Source organism: Oncorhynchus tshawytscha, linkage group LG11 (genome assembly GCF_018296145.1).
Source record: "Oncorhynchus tshawytscha isolate Ot180627B linkage group LG11, Otsh_v2.0, whole genome shotgun sequence".
NCBI classification, from domain to species: domain Eukaryota; kingdom Metazoa; phylum Chordata; class Actinopteri; order Salmoniformes; family Salmonidae; genus Oncorhynchus; species Oncorhynchus tshawytscha.
The window spans coordinates 19,299,145-19,320,847 of NC_056439.1; the positions used below are offsets into that span (position 1 = coordinate 19,299,145).

The 21,703-nt window shown below is 49.6% G+C and overlaps 1 protein-coding gene across 16 annotated transcripts in view; it reads left to right on the plus strand.

Moving 5' to 3' along the window:
• The window catches only part of LOC112261561 (gephyrin), a 117,949-nt gene that overhangs the window by 57,325 nt on the left and 38,921 nt on the right, over positions 1-21,703 (plus strand). For 10 of the 16 annotated variants that reach the window (XM_042329881.1, XM_042329886.1, XM_042329884.1 and 7 more), the window contains exons 2-9: positions 3,580-3,658; positions 8,781-8,838; positions 9,307-9,435; positions 10,671-10,832; positions 13,137-13,310; positions 13,912-14,061; positions 14,601-14,738; positions 15,597-15,731. In XM_042329881.1, the coding sequence (XP_042185815.1) occupies positions 3,580-3,658; positions 8,781-8,838; positions 9,307-9,435; positions 10,671-10,832; positions 13,137-13,310; positions 13,912-14,061; positions 14,601-14,738; positions 15,597-15,731 (1,025 nt within the window). The remainder of the gene's footprint in view (positions 1-3,579; positions 3,659-8,780; positions 8,839-9,306; positions 9,436-10,670; positions 10,833-13,136; positions 13,311-13,911; positions 14,062-14,600; positions 14,739-15,596; positions 15,732-21,703) is intronic. The other 6 variants (XM_042329891.1, XM_042329894.1, XM_042329897.1 and 3 more) reach the window with 3 other exon arrangements.

Below are 21,703 nucleotides of genomic sequence, written 5' to 3' on the forward strand. Positions count from 1 at the left end.
CCGCCGCCGCCACCACCACTACCACACTGCCGCCGCCACCACCACTACCACACTGCCGCCGCCACCACCACACTGCCACCACCGCCGCCGCCACACTGCCGCCACCGCCGCCCCAACAACCACACTGCCGCCCCAACACTGCCACCGCCGCCCCAACACTGTCGCCCCTGCTACCACTGCCTCCGCCACCACTACTACCACTGCCGCCCCCACCACTACCGCTTCCGCCACACTACTGCCACCACCGCCGCCACACTGCCACTGCCGCCACCACACTGTCACCGCCGCCACCACACTGCCACCGCCGCCACCACACTGCCAACACACTGCCGCCACTGCAACCACCGCCACCACCACTGCCACCACCACCACCACCACTAGCACACTGCCACCACCAGTACCACACTGCCACCACCACCGACGCCGCCACTACACTGCCGCCACCGCCACCACACTGCCGCAGCCACCACCACTACCACATTGCCGCCGCCACCACCACTACCACACTGCCGCCGCCACCACCACTACCACACTGCCGCCGCCGCCACCACCACTACCACACTGCCGCCGCCACCACCACTACCACACTGCCGCCGCCGCCACCACCACTGCCGCCGCCACCACCACCGCCGCCGCCACCACCACTACCACACTGCCGCAGCCACCACCACTACCACACTGCCGCAGCCACCACCACTACCACACTGCCGCCGCCACTACCACACTGCCGCCGCCACCACCACACTGCCACCGCCGCCCCAACAACCACACTGCCGCCCCAACACTGCCGCCCCTACTACCACTGCCTCCGCCACCACTACTACCAGTGCCGCCGCCACCACTACTGGTTCTGCCACCACCGCCGCCGCACTGCCACTGCTGCCACCACACTGTCACCACCGCCACCACACTGCCAACACTCTGCCACCACCACACTGCCACCATCGCCACCACACTGCCAACACACTGCCGCCACTGCAACCACCGCCACCACCACTGCCACCACCGCCACCACCACTAGCACACTGCCACCACCAGTACCACACTGCCGCCACACTGCCACCTGCCACTGCAGTGCCACCCACTGCCACTGCAGTGCCGCCGCACTGCCACCACACTGCCACCACACTGCCGCCGCACTGCGACCACACTGCCGCCGCCGCACTGCCACCACACTGCCACCACACTGCCACCACACTGCCGCACTACCACCACACTGCCGCCACACTGCCGCCGCCACACTGCCGCCACCACACTGCCGCTACCACACTGCCGCTGTCACAATGCCACCACCGCCGCCACACTGCCGCCACCAGCACTACCGCCGCCACTACCACACTACTGCCGCCATACTGCCACCGCCGCCACCACACTGCCGCTGCCACAACCACACTGCCACCACCGCCTGCACACTGCCGCCGCCACACCGCCGCCACCACCACTACCACACTACCGCCGCCACAATGCCACCGCCGCCACACTGCCACCACTACCACACTACTGCCACCACCGCGGCCACACTGTCGCCACCACACTGCCACCACCGCCGCCACCACCGCCGCCACACTGCCGCCGCCAGCACTACCACACTGCCGCCACCAGCACTACCACACTGCCGCCACCAGCACTACCACCACCACCACACTGCCACCGCCACCACCACTACCACACTGCCGCCGCCACAATGCCACCGCCGCCACCACTACCACACTACTGCCACCACCGCCGCCACACTGTCGCCGCCACACTGCCACCACCGCCGCCACACTGCCGCCGCCAGCACTACCACACTGCCGCCACCAGCACTACCACACTGCCGCCACCAGCACTACCACCACCACCACACTGCCACTGCTGCCACCACACTGCTGCCACCAGCACTACCACCACCACCACCACACTGCCACTGCCGCCACCAGTACTACCACACTGCCGCCACCAGCACTACCACCACCACCACACTGTCACTGCCGCTACCACACTGCCGCCACCAAATCAAATCAAATGTATTTAATTAGCCCTTCGTACATCAGCTGATATCTCAAAGTGCTGTACAGAAACCCAGCCTAAAACCTCAAACAGCAAGCAATGCAGGTGTAGAAGCACGGTGGCTAGGAAAAACTCCCTAGAAAGGCCAAAACCTAGGAAGAAACCTAGAGAGGAACCAGGCTATGTGGGGTGGCCACACTGCCGCCACCAGCACTATCACCACACTGTCACTGCCGCCACCACACTGCCGGCACCAGTACTACCACACTGCCGTCACCAGCACTACCACCACCACACTGCCACTGCCGCCGACACCACACTGCCGCCACCAGCACTACCACACTGCCGCCACCAGCACTACCACACTGCCACTGCCACTGCCGCCACCACACTGCCGCCACCAGCACTACCACACTGCCGCCACCAGCACTACCACCACTGCCGCCGCCACTGCCGCCACCACACTGCCGCCACCAGCACTACCACCACCACCACACTGTCACTGCTGCCACCACACTGCCGCCACCAGCACTACCACCACACTGTCACTGCCGCCACCACACTGCCGCCACCAGCACTACCACCACCGCCACCACACTGCCGCCACCAGCACTACCACACTGCCGCCACCAGCACTACCACCACCACCACACTGCCACTGCCGCCGCTACCACACTGCCGCCACCAGCACTACCACCACCACCACACTGTCACTGCCGCCACCACACTGCCGCCACCGCACTGCCGCCACCAGTACTACCACACTGCCGCCACCAGCACTACCACCACCACCACACTGTCACTGCCGCCACCAGCACTACCACCACCACCACACTGTCACTGCCACCACCACACTGCCGCCACCAGTACTACCACACTGCCGCCACCAGCACTGCCACCACTGCCACTGCCACCGCCACACTGCCACCACCACACTGCCACCGCCACACTGCCACCACCACACTGCCGCCACCAGTACTACCACACTGCCACCGCCACACTGCCACCACCACACTGCCACCGCCACACTGCCACCGCCACACTGCCACCGCCACACTGCCACCGCCACACTGCCACCACCACACTGCCACCACCACACTGCCACCGCCACACTGCCACCGCCACACTGCCACCGCCACACTGCCTGCCACCGCCACACTGCCACCACCACACTGCCACCACCACACTGCCACCACCACACTGCCGCCACCACCACACCCTACAGCCAGTCTCTCTTTCTGTCTCGCTCTTTCTTGTCTTTTTCTCTCCACGTCTGCACTCTATATTTAGCTCATCCTGTCATCCTTCTCATCTTCAAATCTTCCTCCATGCCTCTTTCTCTCACTTCTCTTCTCTCTCTCGGTCCCGTGAGTGAAGAGTGTTGATGGAGATGTCGCAACAATGTGGACATGTCCACGCTTAGTCTGAACCTGAAGATGATAGATGTGTGTTACTGTGTGTTACTGTGTGTTTGTTGTACTGTTGTAGTACTTAGCTAGGCCTGAACTAATGGTTTCTTTCTCATCTCCCTACATCTCTCTGCCCTCTCTCTCTTTCCCTATCTCTCTCCCTCCCACTCTCTATCAACAGTGAGTGACAGCTGCTTCAGGAATCTGGCTGAGGACCGCAGTGGAGTAAACCTCAAAGATCTGGTCCACGACCCGTCACTGTGAGCACACACACACACACACACACACACACACACACACACACACACACACACACACTTTTAGACGAGCACACACATACCAGTCATCCAGGTCCTGTTCGAGTAGTGTGTGTGTGCGTGAACCTGCTGGCCTCTCTCCTCCACCACTGCACCATCCTGCTCTGCAGCCTTCTCAGCTCTCCTCTTAGCTTAGATTGTTTCTCACGTAGCACCCTCCTGACAAGCCACTTTCACCAAGGACAGAGCCTCCTCTCCCTCTCTCTCCCCGTCTCTCCCTCTCGTTCTCTCTTCATCCATCCATCTCTCTCCCTCCATCCTTCCATCCATCTCTGCCTCCCTCCCTCCTTCCCTCTATCCTCTCAGAGTCAGGGGTCAGGCACCAGCGTGTAGCGTGCCATTTAAATAATTGATTAATCTCAGTCCAATTATGCTGGTGCCACACTTGATATTTCACAGCGGCAGAAGCGTGTTGCGGAGCGTTGAGACACCAGTGTGTGTGTGGTGTGTTGCAGAGTGTTGAGGCACCAGCAGATGGTTGTGATAGATGACTCCATGACACCTCTCTCTCATGCCGAGACTGTAATGTAGCGCTGCTAGCTAGCCGCCAACCTTGGGCCAGCTAACCGCTGTTTAATGCCTAGACTGAAATGTAGCACTGCTAGCTAGCCGCCAACCTTGGGCCAGCTAACCGCTGTTTCATGTCTAGACTGAAATGTAGCGCTGCTAGCTAGCCGCTAAACATAAGGCCAGCTAACTGCTGTTTAATGCCTAGACTGAAATGTAGCGCTGCTAGCTAACCTCTAACCGTGAGACTGTTAAATGCTGGTTAATGCCAACACCAGCTGGGCTTGGGCTGTACGCTAGGCTCTGGACACTATTAACGCCTGACTACTACATTTTACATTTTAGTAATTTCGCAAACGTTCTTATCCAGCACGACTTACAGGAGCAATTAGGGTTGAGTGCCTTGGTCAAGGGCACATCGGCAGATGTTACCAAGTTGGTTCGGGGATTCTAACCAATAAACTTTCAATTACTGGCCCAACACTCCTAAATGCTGGGCTATATGCAAACACACACGGACAGACACAAGCGCACCGTACACATAAATTCTGAGGCTGTCAAAGATAATTGTCCATTTACCTCAAAGCTCAGAATGGGCAGAGAACGGAAACAAAGGTCAGTGAAGAGCCATGTCCAGACGCGTTCTGCCCTCTGAACCACAGCCAGGGTTCTCACACACACACACACACAGCGTGGCCCCCGGCAGGGGTGACGGTGAGTGACTGTGTGACGGCGTGGTGATCAAGGGACAGGATGCTCTGAGTGGCTAATGACTGTTGGCAGGGATGGACAGCCTGACAGAGGGGGAGAGAGAAAGAGCGGATGTATGGGGAGGGTGTGGGAGTTTATACACTATATATACAAAAGTACACTGCCTTTCAAAAGTTTGGGGTTACTTAGAAATGTCCTTGTTTTTGAAAGAAAACAAATGTTTTGTCCATTAAAATAACATCAAATTGAGCATAAATACAGTGTAGACATTGTTAATGTTGTAAATTACTATTATAGCTGGAAATGGCTTTTTCATAAAAATAACAAAATGTATGTATATGTACGCCTATGTAGAGATGCAACCATCACTCCTGTGTTCCAACATTGTGTTAGCTAATTCAAGTTTATCATTTCAAAAGGCTAATTGACCATTAGAAAACCCCTTTGCAGTTATGTTAGCACAGCTGAAAACTGTTGTCCTGATTGAAGAAGCAATAAAACTGGCCTTAGACTAGTTGAGTATCTGGAGCATCAGCATTTGTGGGTTTGATTACAGGCTCAAAATGGCCAGAAACAAATAACTTTCTTCTGAAACTCGCCAGTCTATTCTTGTTCTGAGAAATGAAGGCTATTCCATGTGAGAAATTGCCAAGAAACTGAAGATCTCCTACAACGCTGTGTACTACTCCCTTCACAGAACAGCGCAAACTGGCTCTAAATAGAATATAAGAGGAGTGTGAGGCCCCGGTGCACAACTGAGCAAGAGGACAAGTACATTAGAGTGTCTGTGTTATTTTGCCCATCTTATTCTTTTCTTTTTAATGGCCAGTCTGAGATGTTTTTTTCTTTGCAACTCTGCCTAGAAGGCCAGCATCCCGGAGTCGCCTCTTCACTGTTGACGTTGAGACTGGTTGAGGCGGGTACTATTTAATGAAGCTGCCAGTAGGCCACACAAGCTCACAGAACTGGACCGCTGAAGTATGTAGCGTGTTAAAATCGTCTGTCTTCGGTTGCAACACTCATTACTGAGTTCCAAACTGCCTCTGGAAGAAACGTCAGCACAACTGTTAGTCAGGAGCTTCATCAAATGGGTTTCCATGGCCGAGCAGCTACACAAGCCTAAGATCACCATGCACAATGCCAAGCGTTGACTGTAGTGGTGTAAAGCTTACCGCCATTCTGGAGTAATGAATCACACTTCACCATCTGGCAGTCCGACAGACGAATCTGGGTTCGGAGGATGCCAGGAGAATGCTACTTGCCCGAATGCATAGTGCCAACTGTAAAGTTTGGTGGAGGAGGAATAATGGTCTTGGGCTGTTTTTCATGGTTTGGGCTAGGCCCCTTAGTTCCAGTGAAGGGAAATCTTAACGCTACAGCAAACAATTACATTCTAGATTATTCTGTGCTTCCAACTTTGTGGCAACAGTTTGGGGAAGGCCCTTTCTTGTTTCAGCATGGAAATGCCCCCGTGCACGACGCTAGGTCCATACAGAAATGGTTTGTCGATCGGGGTGGAAGAACTTGACTGGCCTGCACAGAGACCTGACCTCAACCCCGTTAAACTCCTTTGGGATGAATTGGAATGCCGACTGCGAGCCAGGCCTAATCGCCCAACATCAGTGCCCGACCTCTTGTGGCTGTATGGAAGAAAGTCCCTACAGTAATGTTCCAACATCTTCCCAGAAGAGTGGAGGCTGTTATAGCAGCAAAGGAGGGACCACCTCCATATTAATGCCCATGATTTTGGAATGAGATGTTCGAAGAGCAGGTGTCCACATACTTTTGATCATGTAGTGTAGCTGGGGATGTTCCTGATACAACACTCCCTTCAACATGTTTCACTTGCTCCCTGTTTCCTGCCAAACTCCTCCCCTCCTTTCCTCAATCCCTCTCCCTCCACCTCCATCCCTCTCTTCCGCTAACCTCATCAGTCCCTCCAGTAAAGGTCTGAGACGTTTGAAGGTGTCGCTGGTCATTTAAGTGATGCTGGCTGTGGCCCCTGACCTTCTGCTTCTCCCTTCATCCCGCTCTCCAGCCTTCCTATATCATTCACATCATTAAAGGTCTGAGACGTTTGAAGGTGTCCGAATCAATATGACGCTAGTCGTTTAGTGACGTCATTTTGTATAATGGCCCCTAGGAGCCGTGCTGTCACCTCAGGTGGCTGCTGCAATTATACAGACAGACAGACTGGGAAAGAGGAAGGCAGACAGACAGACAGACGTGTCAATGTTACTAATGAGAGCCGATAAGAATAGAGAGGCGATAAATCACACTGACACCGACGACACTTGCCTCTCCTTCACACCAATGACATGGAGCTAGATACCTGGCTCTGCTCCGGACACTGATGGGTTAGGACCCATCACGAAGGAGGGAGGGAGAGCGAGATGGATGGAGAGGGACAAGTAGAGCGCAATGGGGGGAGAGAGAGGTTAGTTGATGTATGTGTACGTCTGCACATTTGTGAGATTTGTTCAAGTGTAGCTTTTAGCTGGCCTGACCGAGTAGTTAGGGAGACGAGGTGGAGGGCGAATGAGGAAAGAGGGAGGCAGAGAGATCTATTCCACTTGCTTTGGCAATGTAAACATATGTTTTCTATGCCAATAAAGCTCTTTTAATTGAATTAAATTGATACAGGGACAAAGGGAGAGGGAGAGAAAGGGAGTAGCAGATTGAGCTTATTAATGGAGCTGTCCTAGAACAGAGCAGATCTGCACAGCTGGGACGCAGCAGCTGTAGACAAGGGCAGGGGGTAGTATATACACACACACACACACACACACACACACAGAAATCGCTCAACCTTGTGTAAAAACACAACAAACACACCAATCTCTCTATCCTCCCTCCCTCTTTCTCCCCCTCTTCCCCCTTCTGTCATTACTGCTCTCCAGCTATTCCTAATTGCCTTCTCCTTCTCTATCTCGTTAGTTTCTTGTCCTTTCAATCTTCAAGCCTAGAATAATCAGGATTTTCGGGCAGTAGCATTCACCCAGCCCCTAAAATCAATCAGATCAGGTGGGCATCTCGACTAGAAGCCCTGCTGTTAAAGACAAACAGATGAGATGACAGAACCTTCCCTTTTAAAACCACATTGCTACTGCTAAAAGTGTCATTCCAAGTGTGGGTGGGGGGGTGTATGTGTGTGCGCGTCTACTTAACCCCAGAAGCCCCTCATCCCTATTTTAAGATTTGTGGAGTACCTCACCCCAAACACACAATCCACACACAACACAAGTGGTTTCCTGGATGAATGAAAACCTGCTTGTTTAACATGTTCTCATATTTGTATGTATCAATTTAGTTTGTTTGAATCTGTTGTGACTCACTTTTTCTTTTCTTTTTTTTTTTGTTTGTTTTGATTTTCATGGTTTTAAAAGAACATATTTTTTGTTGGAGAGTACTAGTGAGGAGACCACGACTGTGTAGTTCTTTCCCAGGTGTGCTAAATAAATGCGCCACTGGTAGGCGCCAGTGGACACGATTTGACTTGAACTAACGGTCTCATGGCATTCTCTCCCCTCAGCTCAGAGAAACACAATCACTCTTTTAAAAAGAGCGAACACTGACTTATCTTTAAGCCTCTGTTTCTGGAGAGTCCGTTGTACTTTACCTGCACACACAGATCACTCGCAAGCTCAGAACTTAAGAGTACGGATTTGTTCAGGGTAACCCTTTTTCATCTTGCTCTCGCCCACTTACTTTTGCTACATATATCTTCACTCCCTGTTTTGTGTTTGCCTTTTTCTCTACCCCCTTCCCCTCGCTTTCTGTCTCTAGTGAGTTTGTGAAGTCTGAATATGAACTAACTATGTTGTTGTTTTGTGCTTTTCATCCACAGGCTCGGAGGCATCATATCTTCCTACAAAATAGTCCCAGATGAGATCGACGAGATTAAGGTGAAGATCTCCTCCCTCCTTTATTTATCTCTCTCTTACAGCCCTCCCTCTCTCTCCCCCCCTTTAACTGCATGCTTCATGCTGCCCACTAGAGCCCACCTCAGGCTGTAGTTCAAAGGTGACACCATTTTGTATTCTCACATGTATTCTCTCTCACTACATGAAACAACTGTTGTGGTTTGAAACACCTATCTTGGAAACAGTTGTTCCACACAATGGGTGCATCTCAATTGTCTTTCAATGATGCCTCACATCCTCTCTCCTTGCCTCCTTCTCAAAAGACCGAGGTCTGATCTTCTCCAATGCGTTTTGAGAGAGAGGAGAGGACATGAGGAATCAAGGAAAGACAATTGAGATTCACCCGCCTCTGTCTGTATGATTGACACTGCTTCCAGCCAATAGGGTGGTAATTTCTGTGATTTACACTGCTCCCAGCCAATAGCCTGTCTCTCTTCTCTGTTTCCTCAGGAGACATTGGTGGACTGGTGTGATGAGAAAGAGCTGAACCTGATCCTGACCACAGGGGGTACAGGCTTCGCCCCTCGTGATGTCACTCCCGAGGTACATGGGGACCCCAAAGTTTGTGTTTGTGTCCATGTGAGTGTGGATGAGTGTTGACCCTAGATGTAGTGTAAGCCGAAGTAGCTGTGATTGCACGTGTGTGTGTTGGTTGGCACCTGCATGCATGGTCAGTGTGCATGTTTATGTGTGTATTGTGTTTGTCAAACCGTAGATTGTCTTATGCTTTGTCAGGTTACAGATAAATGAAACATCTTGTTTCATTCTTTTATAATTCCATATGATACATCTTGCATATTTTGGAAATGTGTGTATGAGTGTCATATTTTATTGTGTGTGTGTGTGTGCGTGTGTGTGCGTGTGTGTGTGTGCGTGTGTGTGTGTGCGTGTGTGTGTGTGTGTGTGTGTGGGAAAGCGCGGGATTGCTGCTGGCTGTGAACGTCGTTTCTCTCTCTTTCTCTCCCCTCCTCTCTCTCCTCTCTTCCTTTGATCCGTCCTCCTCTCTTTCTCTACTAATGTGCATGTTTGAAGTAGCATTCAACTTGAGGACACACAACGTCACTATTCTTAAATCAATTCCACTCTCCCCCCTGCTGGGAGAGAACTAACAGGGGCTGCCAGAGGGCATTTCTCCCTAGGGGATTGAGGGGTTAACAGGGGGTTACACACATACACATACACACACACACACACACAGGTGAAGGGGATTTGAGCGAAAGAAAGAAACATCAGAGATGAAAGGAATCACTGTTCTAAAGATGTCAACATGTTATCTGCCTGTTTGTCTGTTGCTCCTGCTCATTGGAGTAGCTACCCTAATCACAAGGGTGTTAGCAGTGGATGTGGCAGTTGTATACTTAAGCAATAAGGTACGAGGGAGTGTGACATATGGCTAATATACCACGGCTAAGGGCTGTTCTTATGCACAACTCAAAACGGAATGCCTGGATACAACCCTTAGCCGTGGTATATTGGCCACAAACCCCTGAGGTGCCTTATTGGTGTTATAAACTGGTTACCAACGTAATTAGAGCAGTAAAAAGACATGTTTTGTCATACCCGTGGTATGCGGTCTGATATACCACGGCTGTCAGCCAATCAGCATTCAGGGCTCAAACCACCCAGTTTATAATACAGTAGATTAAGCCGTAGCTGTTGCTTGTTGCTAACCCTGCTATACTGTAGGGGCACGTTATGTGGAGTGTAGGCAGGTGATGACAACTGTACCATGCACTGTCTGTGCCGTATAGTAAAGTAATTATGTGTCCCCCCCTCCCACTCTCTCCGTCCCTTGCTCCCTCCCCATGCCGCAGGCCACCAGAGAGGTGATAGAGCGCGAGGCCCCAGGGATGGCGCTGGCTATGCTGATGGGCTCGCTTCAGGTCACACCTCTGGGCATGCTCTCCAGGCCTGTCTGTGGAATCCGAGGGAAAACCCTCATCATCAACCTACCTGGCAGCAAGAAGGGCTCACAGGTGAGATCTGATGTGTGCGCTTTCAAGGTTTTATTTGTCACATGAACAAGTACAGCGAAATGCTTAACTTGCCCAACCCAACAGTTCGGTATTCAGTATAAAAAAAAGTATAAGAAATAAGAGGAGAAGCTATGTACAGGGTCAGTACCAAATGTGCAGGGATACTGGAGTACCGAGGTAGATATGTGCAGAGACGAGGAGAAAGTGACTGGTAACAGGATAAATAATCATCCTAGTTTTGTCAACAGCATAATTGGTGGGTGGAGTGTGTGCGTAGTGATTGTGTGTCAGTGTGGGCGTGATAGGTGGATATACATGTAAAAAGGGCTGAAAAGTGACTGGTAGCAGGAGTATACAAATACTTTACTAATGGTAATATATATATGTAAACAGGAGTCATACAGGCACGTGGAGGCCACACACACTACTGAGCCTCATTTTGACTTGTTTTAAGGACATTACATCAAAGTTGGATCAGCCTGTAGTGTGGTTTTCCACTTTAATTTTGAGTGTGACTCCAAATCCAGACCTCCATGGGTTGATAAATTTCATGTGATTTTGTTGTCAGCACATTCAACTATGTAAAAAAAAAAGTATTTAATAAGAATATTTCATTCATTCAGATCTAGGATGTGTTATTTTAGTGTTCCCTTTATTTTTTGAAGTAGTGTGTAAACAGGAGTATACAAATACTATACTAATGGTAATATATATGTAAACAGGAGTATACAAATACTATACTAATGGTAATATATATGTAAACAGGAGTATACAAATACTACACTAATGGTAATATACACTGCTCAAAAAATGTCACACTCAAAATTAAAGTGGAAAACCACACTACAGGCTGATCCAACTTTGATGCAATGTCCATAAAACAAGTCAAAATGAGGCTCAGTAGTGTGTGTGGCCTCCATGTGCCTGTATGACCTCCCTACAATGCCTGGGCATGCTCCTGATGAGGTGGCGGATGGTCTCCTGAGGGATCTCCTCCCAGACCTGGACTAAAGATGGAGCGAGACATGATGTCCCAGATGTGCTCAATTGGATTCAGGTCTGGGGAACGGGCGGGCCAGTCCATAGCATCAATGCCATCCTCTTGCAGGAACTGCTGACACACTCCAGCCACATGAGGTCTAGCATTGTCTTGCATTAGGAGGAACCCAGGGCCAACCGCACCAGCATATGGTCTCACAAGGGGTCTGAGGATCTCATCTCGGTACCTAATGGCAGTCAGGCTACCTCTGGCGAGCACATGGAGGGCTGTGCGGCCCCCCAAAGAAATGCCACCCCACACCATGACTGACCCACCGCCAAACCGGTCACGCTGGAGGATGTTGCAGGCAGCAGAACGTTCTCCACGGCGTCTCCAGACTCTGTCACGTCTGTCACATGTGCTCAGTGTGAACTTTCATCTGTGAAGAGCACAGGGCGCCAGTGGCGAATTTGCCAATCTTGGTGTTCTCTGGCAAATGCCAAACGTCCTGCACGGTGTTGGGCTGTAAGCACAACCCCCAACTGTGGATGCCGGGCCCTCATACCACCCTCATGGAGTCTGTTCCTGACCGTTTGAGCAGACACATGCACATTTGTGGCCTGCTGGAGGTCATTTTGCAGGGCTCTGGCAGTGCTCCTCCTTGCACAAAGGCGGAGGTAGCGGTCCTGCTGCTGGGTTGTTGCCCTCCTACGGCCTCCTCCACGTCTCCTGATGTACTAGCCTGTCTCCTGGTAGCGCCTCCATGCTCTGGACACTACGCTGACAGACACAGCAAACCTTCTTGCCACAGCTCGCATTGATGTTCCATCCTGGATGAGCTGCACTACCTGAGCCACTTGTGTGGGTTGTAGACTCTGTCTCATGCTACCACTAGAGTGAAAGCACCGCCAGCATTCAAAAGTGACCAAAACATCAGCCAGGAAGCATAGGAACTGAGAAGTGGTCTGTAGTCACCACCTGCAGAACCACTCCTTTATTGGGGGTGTCTTGCTAATTGCCTATAATTTACATCTGTTGTCTATTCCATTTGCACAACAGCATGTGATATTTATTGTCAATCAGTGTTGCTTCCTAAGTGGACAGTTTGATTTCACAGAAGAGTGATTGACTTGGAGTTACATTGTGTTGTTTAAGTGTTCCCTTTATTTTTTTGAGCAGTGTATATGTAAACAAGAGTATGCACACAAGTGTGTGTATGTCTGTGTCCCTCTGAGTGTGTGTGTGTGTGTGCATGTGCAATACACCTGCTGTGTATTACTCTCCCTGACCTCTAACCTCTGACCCCAAACTCTCTCCTCCTACAGGAGTGTTTCCAGTTCATCCTGCCCGCTCTGCCCCACGCCATTGACCTGCTGCGTGACGCGGTGGTGAAGGTGAAGGAGGTTCACGATGCCCTGGAGGACCTGCCCTCACCCCCACCGCCCCTCTCCCCGCCCCTCACCCTCAACAGCGTCGCCTGCACCCAGACAGAGGAGAAGGTGGCACTCTTTAGCACTCCTGTGTTTTTTAAATTTATTTCACGGTGTAATAAGGGGTAGGGAGAAGGAGGGAGGGATGGAGAGAGATTGGCGTGTTTGTTGTGTTGTATTTTTTACAAGGTTTAGAGGTGTGTGTGTGTGTGTGTGTGTGTGTGTGTGTGTGTGTGTGTGTGTGTGTGTGTGTGTGTGTGTGTGTGTGTGTGTGTGTGTGTGTGTGTGTGTGTGTGTGTGTGTGTGTGTGTGTGTGTGTGTGTGTGGTGTGTGTGTGTGTGGTGTGTGGTATATGATATAACCATCCCACACTTGAGCATACAGGTGCTTGGCTACCGTATGTTAAAAGGTCCACAAAAGGGGGACACCTGAAATATTGCTGCGCTCGAGTGCTTTATTCCTGCCCAATAATCACATTTTCACTCCACAGAAGACTTCGTAGCAGTACTTCTTTTAATCGTTATATAGCTGCTGTTACAACGTTTACCATGCTACTGTAATTGTCTTTTATCAATTGTTTTGAAGTTTATTTTTATGAAGTACTGCACCTTAAATTGTGTTTTTTCTGCACGAGCTGTTCTTTACTAATGAAGTGAACTATTACTCTAAGGGTGTGCAGTGTGAGGATGATGAAGATGAGAAGATGAAGGACATCGGGGCGGCGTCCACCGAGGACCACCACCACACCCACTCCCACCACCGCCACTCCCATTCCCACGGACACAACTCGCACATCACCGCCGCCGCCATCGCTGCCAAGGTAAACACATTGTGAACACGGTGTGGTAATGTGCTCTGCTGGTGGCTATGAGTGCTACATGAAGAACTCTGGGGTAGCGGTAGGAGAAGCCCTGTATCTTAGTTCGTTATATTATGATTAGTGCCATGGTCAGTTTCTCGTATCCTAAAGGCCATCGGAATGAATCATGAGGATTTGAAACGGAGGAGATTAAACACACAAAGAGGGATCGACGGAGGAGAGGCGGGAGGAAGGGAAGGAGTGAAGGGGAACGGGGGGTGAGTTGGAGGTGAAGAGGAGAAGAGGGAGGGCTGAGGGAAGGATTAGGGAGGAGGAGAGGGATTTGAAGCTCATTAAATGCATGTATTGTCTGTTACATTATTACCCCCCCGTCCCTGTTCACACCATTACTGCGTTGATCCATTGTGATGTTGTGATACGTCACTCATAAATCCACCTCTAAATGTTTGTGTGTTTTGCACGCATGTGTGTATTTGCCTGATTTGTGTGTTCATGTTGTTCCATCCTGTGTTGACCCCGTGAACCATATCCATCATCAGAAGGGGAAGCCCCAGCAGCACCATAACCATGCTGTTGTCATGGCAAAAGGTAGCCACTATCAACCTGGCCTGCTATCTGACCTCCCCCCAGCCCCACGTAATTTCACCTGCTTCTGCTCTGGAGACCAGCCGGGAACGGTAAGACCCCTCAGAACCGCCCACCCACCCTCCTGTCACACGTCACCCCTACATCGCATACTGGTGTACTCTGCACGTCACCTCTTCCATTATTCCTCCCTGCAAAACGCCATAGATGAATCTCAAAAGTGCTCGATCCCGTCCTTTCTCCACCTCCTTCACAGACCCGAGGAAGGGAATCTTGGGAGGGGAGAACGCGAGGAGTCGAGGAGTGACTTTTGAGGTTGACCCCGTCTTGTGTAGGTCATGACGTGTGGTGTATCGCTAGGTGGAGCCAAGGCAATGTTATTAGCGCACGCTGGGTTAGCCTGTGTTGCTAATTAGCCGAGTGGGGTTCAGTGCTGGGCTGCCAGTAAAGCTTATTGTCTTAATTAGTGCATCGCTAAGCCCATATCGCTCCAATGGAAACCCCCTGTAAATCCCACTGGCCCTCTCAGGGCCCGTTAGCACTGCTCGAATGAGCCGCACGGATCAGTCGCAGATCCACACATCCACAGCAGCAGCCCTGGGGGGAAACTGTGGGCCTGCCAGGCCTGTTTGTCTCCTTGCAGGCTCACAGTGTGTCTGGATCTACACACGCGCACACACAGGGTTTAACATGCTTCTGGGGCATTTGTCTACTGATGCTTATAATGTAAATCATGTTGTTAGACTTATTAGAAACGCCTGACTTGCCAATTGGGAAAATTATGATCTGGAGTCACCAAAAAACGTAGACTGACTGACCAATCGGTGTGTGCTTTCGAGATGTCTTGTCTCTCTGTGTATAGTAGAGATCCCAGTGCTGTTTGTGCGCACAGCTTTCCTCTCTGCCTGTGTGTAGGAGTCGCAATAACTGGCTGTAACTTCTCTCCATAGATCCCAGACAGCATCATCTCCAGGGGTGTACAGGTTCTTCCCAGAGACACAGCCTCTCTGAGCACCACACCCTCTGAGTCGCCACGCGCCCAGGCCACCTCGCGCCTCTCCACTGCCTCCTGCCCCACACCGAAAGTAAGACACATCCTGTGCCCTATACTTACACCTACCCCACTGCCCATCCATCTGTCCCCCTTGTACCCTATACTCACCCAGCCTCACCCAGTCCTCTCATCTCCTAACCCTTCCTCCCTCCCTCTACCTCGCTGCCTCCCCCTCGCTCTGTCCCACCAATGCTGGGAGGTGAAGGCATATTGCTCCTCAACTCACTCCCTCTCCTCCATGGTTTTAGGGGAGGTCCTCTATTGGATCCCTATGGTTCCGTAACTCTGAGATCATGTTCAGAATGTTGTCTGATTGGTTGGAATGATAGGCTCCTCCCCTTGACCTCAATTCCATCCTATCTCCATGCTTCGCTTTAAAATTATAACATTTAATTTCTTGAATGCAGAAACATCCTGCGATTGGTCAGATCAATGACCTCTGGCGGAGTGTCCCACTTAATGATGTGATTGACAGGTGTCATGTCTATCTGTGTCCAACTGCACTGTGACTCTGTGGAAACAAAGAAACCAACCAAAGACTTGACATGCATGTTGCTGCTGCTGTTTTCATGTCCTAACGCTAACCCCCCCAAGTTGAGTTGCCTTGCCGAGGTGATCGAAACTCTTCCTTTATGCTTCCAGTGATGATTAATGACTTTATATTGGGCTGCGGATTGGTTCAGGTGTTTCTGGGTCTTGTGTAAGTGATCTAAACTAAGCAGACGTGATCTTACTCATTACTCACCATGTTTGTAGTGATAATGAATGGGCTTAATTGTGTATAGTGCTCCGACTCTGGGGGAGTTGCTACTTCAGGAGTTTTGGGGTTTGTCTGAGTTGCTGTGAAAAGAAAAGATGCCTGTGTTCTGTCCCTCACAGTGTTGCTGAGCTTAGAGAGAGGACGAGTGGTAGGGGTTCCGGGGGGGGGGGGTGTAACTTGACTAGATCAGACTGGTTGGCAGACTTTGTCTTTCAGCACTAAGCCTGTTCTCATCATGTTTTTTAACTGGTAGGCCTGTTCTGTGGATGATTGTGGCTTGCCAGCCTCTGTGATCATACTTTCATCCCATTATAGTGCTTTGATCATAAGGCAATGGGACAGAGAGTCTGGCTTGAGCTTTTGCTGCATTTGTCATCCACCTGGTGAGGTGGTGGGGGGGTGGGGGGTTCCTAGGGAAAGGCTCTATCAAACAAGGGGAGCTTCTTTTTAGTGGTTTGTTTCTGTGCTTGCTGTCATGTTTCTTTGAGTGCCCTTCCCCTCTCCTTCACAGCCCCATAAGGCCGCATCAACTGGGTAAGAAAGAGTGCGTGCGTGTGTGCTTGCAACAAGATCTCATAGTTTCCCTTCAAAATTCGACGTATTATAGATGAATGTCTATTTGTGACGCATTCATTCTTTGTGCTTTCAGGGTTAATTCTGTGTGGTTACAGGGTTAAAACAGAAACGACTCAAAGGGTTAAGTTTAGGTATTAATTCTGAGTGGAAAAGGTTAGTGATATATGGACTGGGGAAGGCTTAAAACAAACAAACAAACAAATTAAAAACGACACACTATTACCATCAGGTATCATCAGTATTCTCGCGGCTTGCTAAAGCAGTGGTCTAAGCAGCACGCTCCGGCTCCGAGCATCACGAGTTTACTCCCAGTGTTGGACAATATTTTTTAATTTTTTAGGTAAATGCCGAGGAAGGCATATATCGACTTTCTCAGGACCTTTTCAAACGTCTGAGATAGCAGTGTGTTTCTAGTGATCAATCTTGTGTGTGTGTGTGCCCCATGCAAAGCAGTCCTCAACCTGCATCAATAATCCCTATAAATGTAAATGGAGTGCAGTTGTTGATTGAGCCGATGCAGATAGGCAGAAGCATAGAGAGGCAGAGACTGAGAGAGCTATGCAGCACCAGGCTGCATCAACAGTCTAAGCCATAGTGTGTCGTGGAAAGAATTCTTATGTTCTCCACAGCACCCTCTGTTGGGGAAAGTGTGTACTGTACCCTATGGTTGGTTATTTAGCAACAAAACCGACACGTGTGCAACTATGGGGCAAAACAGACGGCGTTGGCTTAGATAGTTTACATATTGTCAACAATGTTTAGTCTCCAAATTTTTATTGAACACGTAAGTGCACAATGAGTCCTTGTCTCTCAAAATACACTGTTACAGTTGTGGGTTAGCTAGCTAGTGAATGATTTATTAGCATTGACATGACATTTAAAAAAATGTATTTCACCTTTATTTAACCAAGTAGGCTAGTTGAGAACAAGTTCTCATTTACAACTGCGACCTGGCCAAGATAAAGCAAAACATGGAATAAACATACAGTGGGGCAAAAAAAAACGTATTTAGTCAGCCACCAATTGTGCAAGTTCTCCCACTTAAAAAGATGAGGCCTGTAATTTTCATCATAGGTACACTTCAACTATGACAGACAAAATGAGAAAAAAAATCCAGAAAATCACATTGTAAGATTTTAATGAATGTATTTGCAAATTATGGTGGAAAATAAGTATTTGGTCACCTACAAACAAGCAAGATTTCTGGCTCTCACAGACCTGTAACTTCTTGGCTGTGGTCCAACTCATTCCAAACCATCTCAATCTGGGTTGAGTTTGGGTGATTGTGGAGGCAAGGTCATCTGATGCAGCACCATCACTCTCCTTCTTGGTCAAATAGTCCTTACACAGCCTGGAGGTGTGTTTGGGGTCATTGTCCTGTTGAAAAACAAATGACAGTCCCATTAAGCGAAAACTAGTTGGAATGGCATATCACTGCAGAATGCTGTGGTAGCCATGCTGGTTAAGTGTGCCTTGAATTCTAAATAAGTCAGACTGTGTCAGCAGCAAAGCACCATCACATCTCCTCCTCCTCCGTGCTTCTCGGTGGGAACCACACATGCGGAGATCATCTGTTCACATACTCTGCATCTCACAAAGACATGGCAGTGAGAACCAAAAAAAATGTCAAGTTTAGACTCACCAGAACAAAGGACAGTTTCTTTGCAGCAATTCCACCAAGAAGGCCTGATTCACACAGTTGATGTTGATGTGTCTGTTAGTTGAACTCTGAAGCATTTATTTGGGCTGCAATTTCTGAGGCTGGTAACTCTTATGAACTTATCCTCTGCAGCAGAGTTAACTCTGGGTCTTCCTTTCGAGCCAGTTTCATCATAGCTCTTGAAGAAACGTTCAAAGTTCTTGACATTTTCTGCATTGACTGACCTTCATGTCTTAAAGTAATGATGGAGTCATCTCTTTGCTTATTTGAGCTGTTCTTGCCATAATATGGACTTGGTCTTTTACCAAATATTTTGTATACACCCCTACCTTGTCACAACACAATGGATTGGCTCAAACTCATTAAGAAGGAAAGATAATTTGTGGAATAACTTTTAACAAGGAGCACCCGTTAGTCACCTGGAATGCATTTGAATTATCTCATGAAGCTGGATTACCAAGAGTGTGCAAAGCTGTCAAAGGAAAAGGGTAGCTACTTAAGAATATAAATCTATTTGGTTTTCTTTTGGTTAGTACATGATTCCATATGTGTTATTTCATAGTTTGTTTTCAATATTATTCTACAATGTAGTAAAAAGTAAAGAAAACCCCTTTAATGAGTACGTGTGTCCAAACGTTTGACTGATACTGTATTTATACCCCTTGACTTATTGCACATTTTGTTTATGTTACAGCCTGAATTGAAACTGGATTCAATAGATTTCTTTCTATTTTTATTCACACTCCTGAGTGAAAACTTTGTAGAAGCACCTTTGGTAGCGATCACAGCTAGCCTACTTGGTTAAATAAAGGTGAAATACATTTTTTTAAATGTCATGTCAATGCTAATAAATCAGTCACTAGCTAGCTAACCCACAACTGTAACAGTGTATTTTGAGAGACAAGGACTCATTGTGCACTTACGTGTTCAATAAAAATTTGGAGACAACCAATTCTGACAAATTGGTTGTTGATCTTTGCTAGAAAACCATTTGTAGTTCTTGCCGTAGATTTTCAAGTAGATTTAAGTCAAAACTGTAACTCGGCCTCTCAGGAACAATCAGACTTATTTTGAAAATAAAAATACATCTTCTCTTTTAGCCAGGTAAAGACTGATTGTCTTTTTTTATATGCATTTGAAGTCGGAAGTGTACATACACCTTAGCCAAGTACATTTAAAAAAAAAATACAGTGGATGACATGGAAAGAGAACGGTTGTAAAGACAAAAACCATATGGCTATTCTGTTATTGTTTCTCTTACCAGCCATCCACGTGAGGGGTGCATGGTCAGTAACTAATGCAAACCTTCGACCCAGTAGGTAGTACCGGAGATAATCGAGGGCCCACTTGATGGCTAAGGCCTCTTTCTCTACGGTAGCATACCTCTGTTCCCGATCGCTGAGCTTCATACTTATGAAGAGAATCGGCTTCTCTGCTTCGCCTTTACCCTGAGCTAGTACGGCCTCGAGCCCCGTATTTGAGGCATCGACCTGCACAATGAACTCTTGTGAGAAGTCCGGAGCCTGTAGAACGGGATCAGAACACAGGCCATCTTTTAGCAATTGAAAGGTCTCTTCCGTCTCGTCTTTCCACTCTACCTGGTTTGGCAGGTTCTTCTTGATGAGGTTTGTGAGGAGGTTGGCAATGGTTGCATATCCTGGGATAAAACGGCGATAATATCCTGTTATCCCTAAGAAGGCCCGAACGTCTCGCTTGGTCCGGGGTCGAGGCCAGTCACGAATTGCCCTGGTCTTCTCTGCCTGTGGGCATATTTTCCCATTCCCCACGGTGTACCCCAGGTGTTCCGCTTCGGACAGGCCCAGGCAGCATTTATTTGGATTGGCTGTCAACCCTGTGGCTTCCAAACTCACGAGCACCGCCCGTAATCACAGGAGGTGACTATCCCAGTCCTCGCTGTGGATGACCACATCGTCTATGTACGCCGCTGCATACTCTTGATGGGGCCGTAGAATGGCATCCATGAGGCGTTGGAAAGTTGCCGGGGCCCTGCAGTCCGAAGGGCATCCTCACATACTGGAAAAGCCCCCCTGGGGTGGCGAAGGCAGTCTTTGTGCGATCCTCCGGCGCCACCGGCACTTGCCAATATCCCTTCGTCAAATCCAGGGTGGTGATGAACTTGGCCCTTCCTAAGCGCTCCAAGAGTTCATCCACGCGGGGCATGGGATACGCATCGAATGTGGAGATGGCATTCACGCCCCTAAAGTCGTTGCAGAGTCTCATACTACCATCGGATTTGGGGACCAGGACTATGGGACTGGACCACTCACTCGTTGATGGCTCGATCACGCCCATCCTCAACATCTCCCTTACCTCTTTCTTAGCGATGACTTGGCGAGCCTCAGGAATCCTGTAAGGGCAGATATGCACCTTCTTGCCGGGTTCAGTGTGGATATGGTGGAACAGGACATATGTTTGTCCTGGGAATGGAGAGAATATTTGACCGAAGTTCATAATCAGCATGTCTAGCTGTCTTGACTGCTCCGGTAGGAGAGTTTGGCCACGGCGCACCTGTGGTAGAGCCTCCTCTTTTCCTTAACACCTCCAGGGCCATCAAAGCCACCTCCTCCTCTCGTTCATGGTACGTCTTCAACAGGTTTATGTGATAGAGTTGGACCTTCTTCCTCCTGTCAGGTTGCTTGATGAGCTAATTGACCGGTGAGACCCTTTTCATTACCTCGTAGGGCCCCTCCACTGCGCCAGCAAGCGATGTTCGGCCGTGGGCACGAGCACCATCACTTTCTCTCCCACGGTGAACTCACAGGGGGTCTCAGACTTATCATAGGCCCGGCCTTGGGTCCTTTGTGCCTTCTCCATATGCTCCTTGACTATGGGCCACACTGCTGACAGGCGGTCTCTCATCAGGGTAACGTGTTCTATTGTGGATCGAAAGGGGCATGGTTGGGTCTCCCAGGTCTCCTTGGCTAAGTCGAAGATCCCTCGACAGGGTCTGCCATAGAGCAATTCAAACGGAGAGAATCCAGTGGAT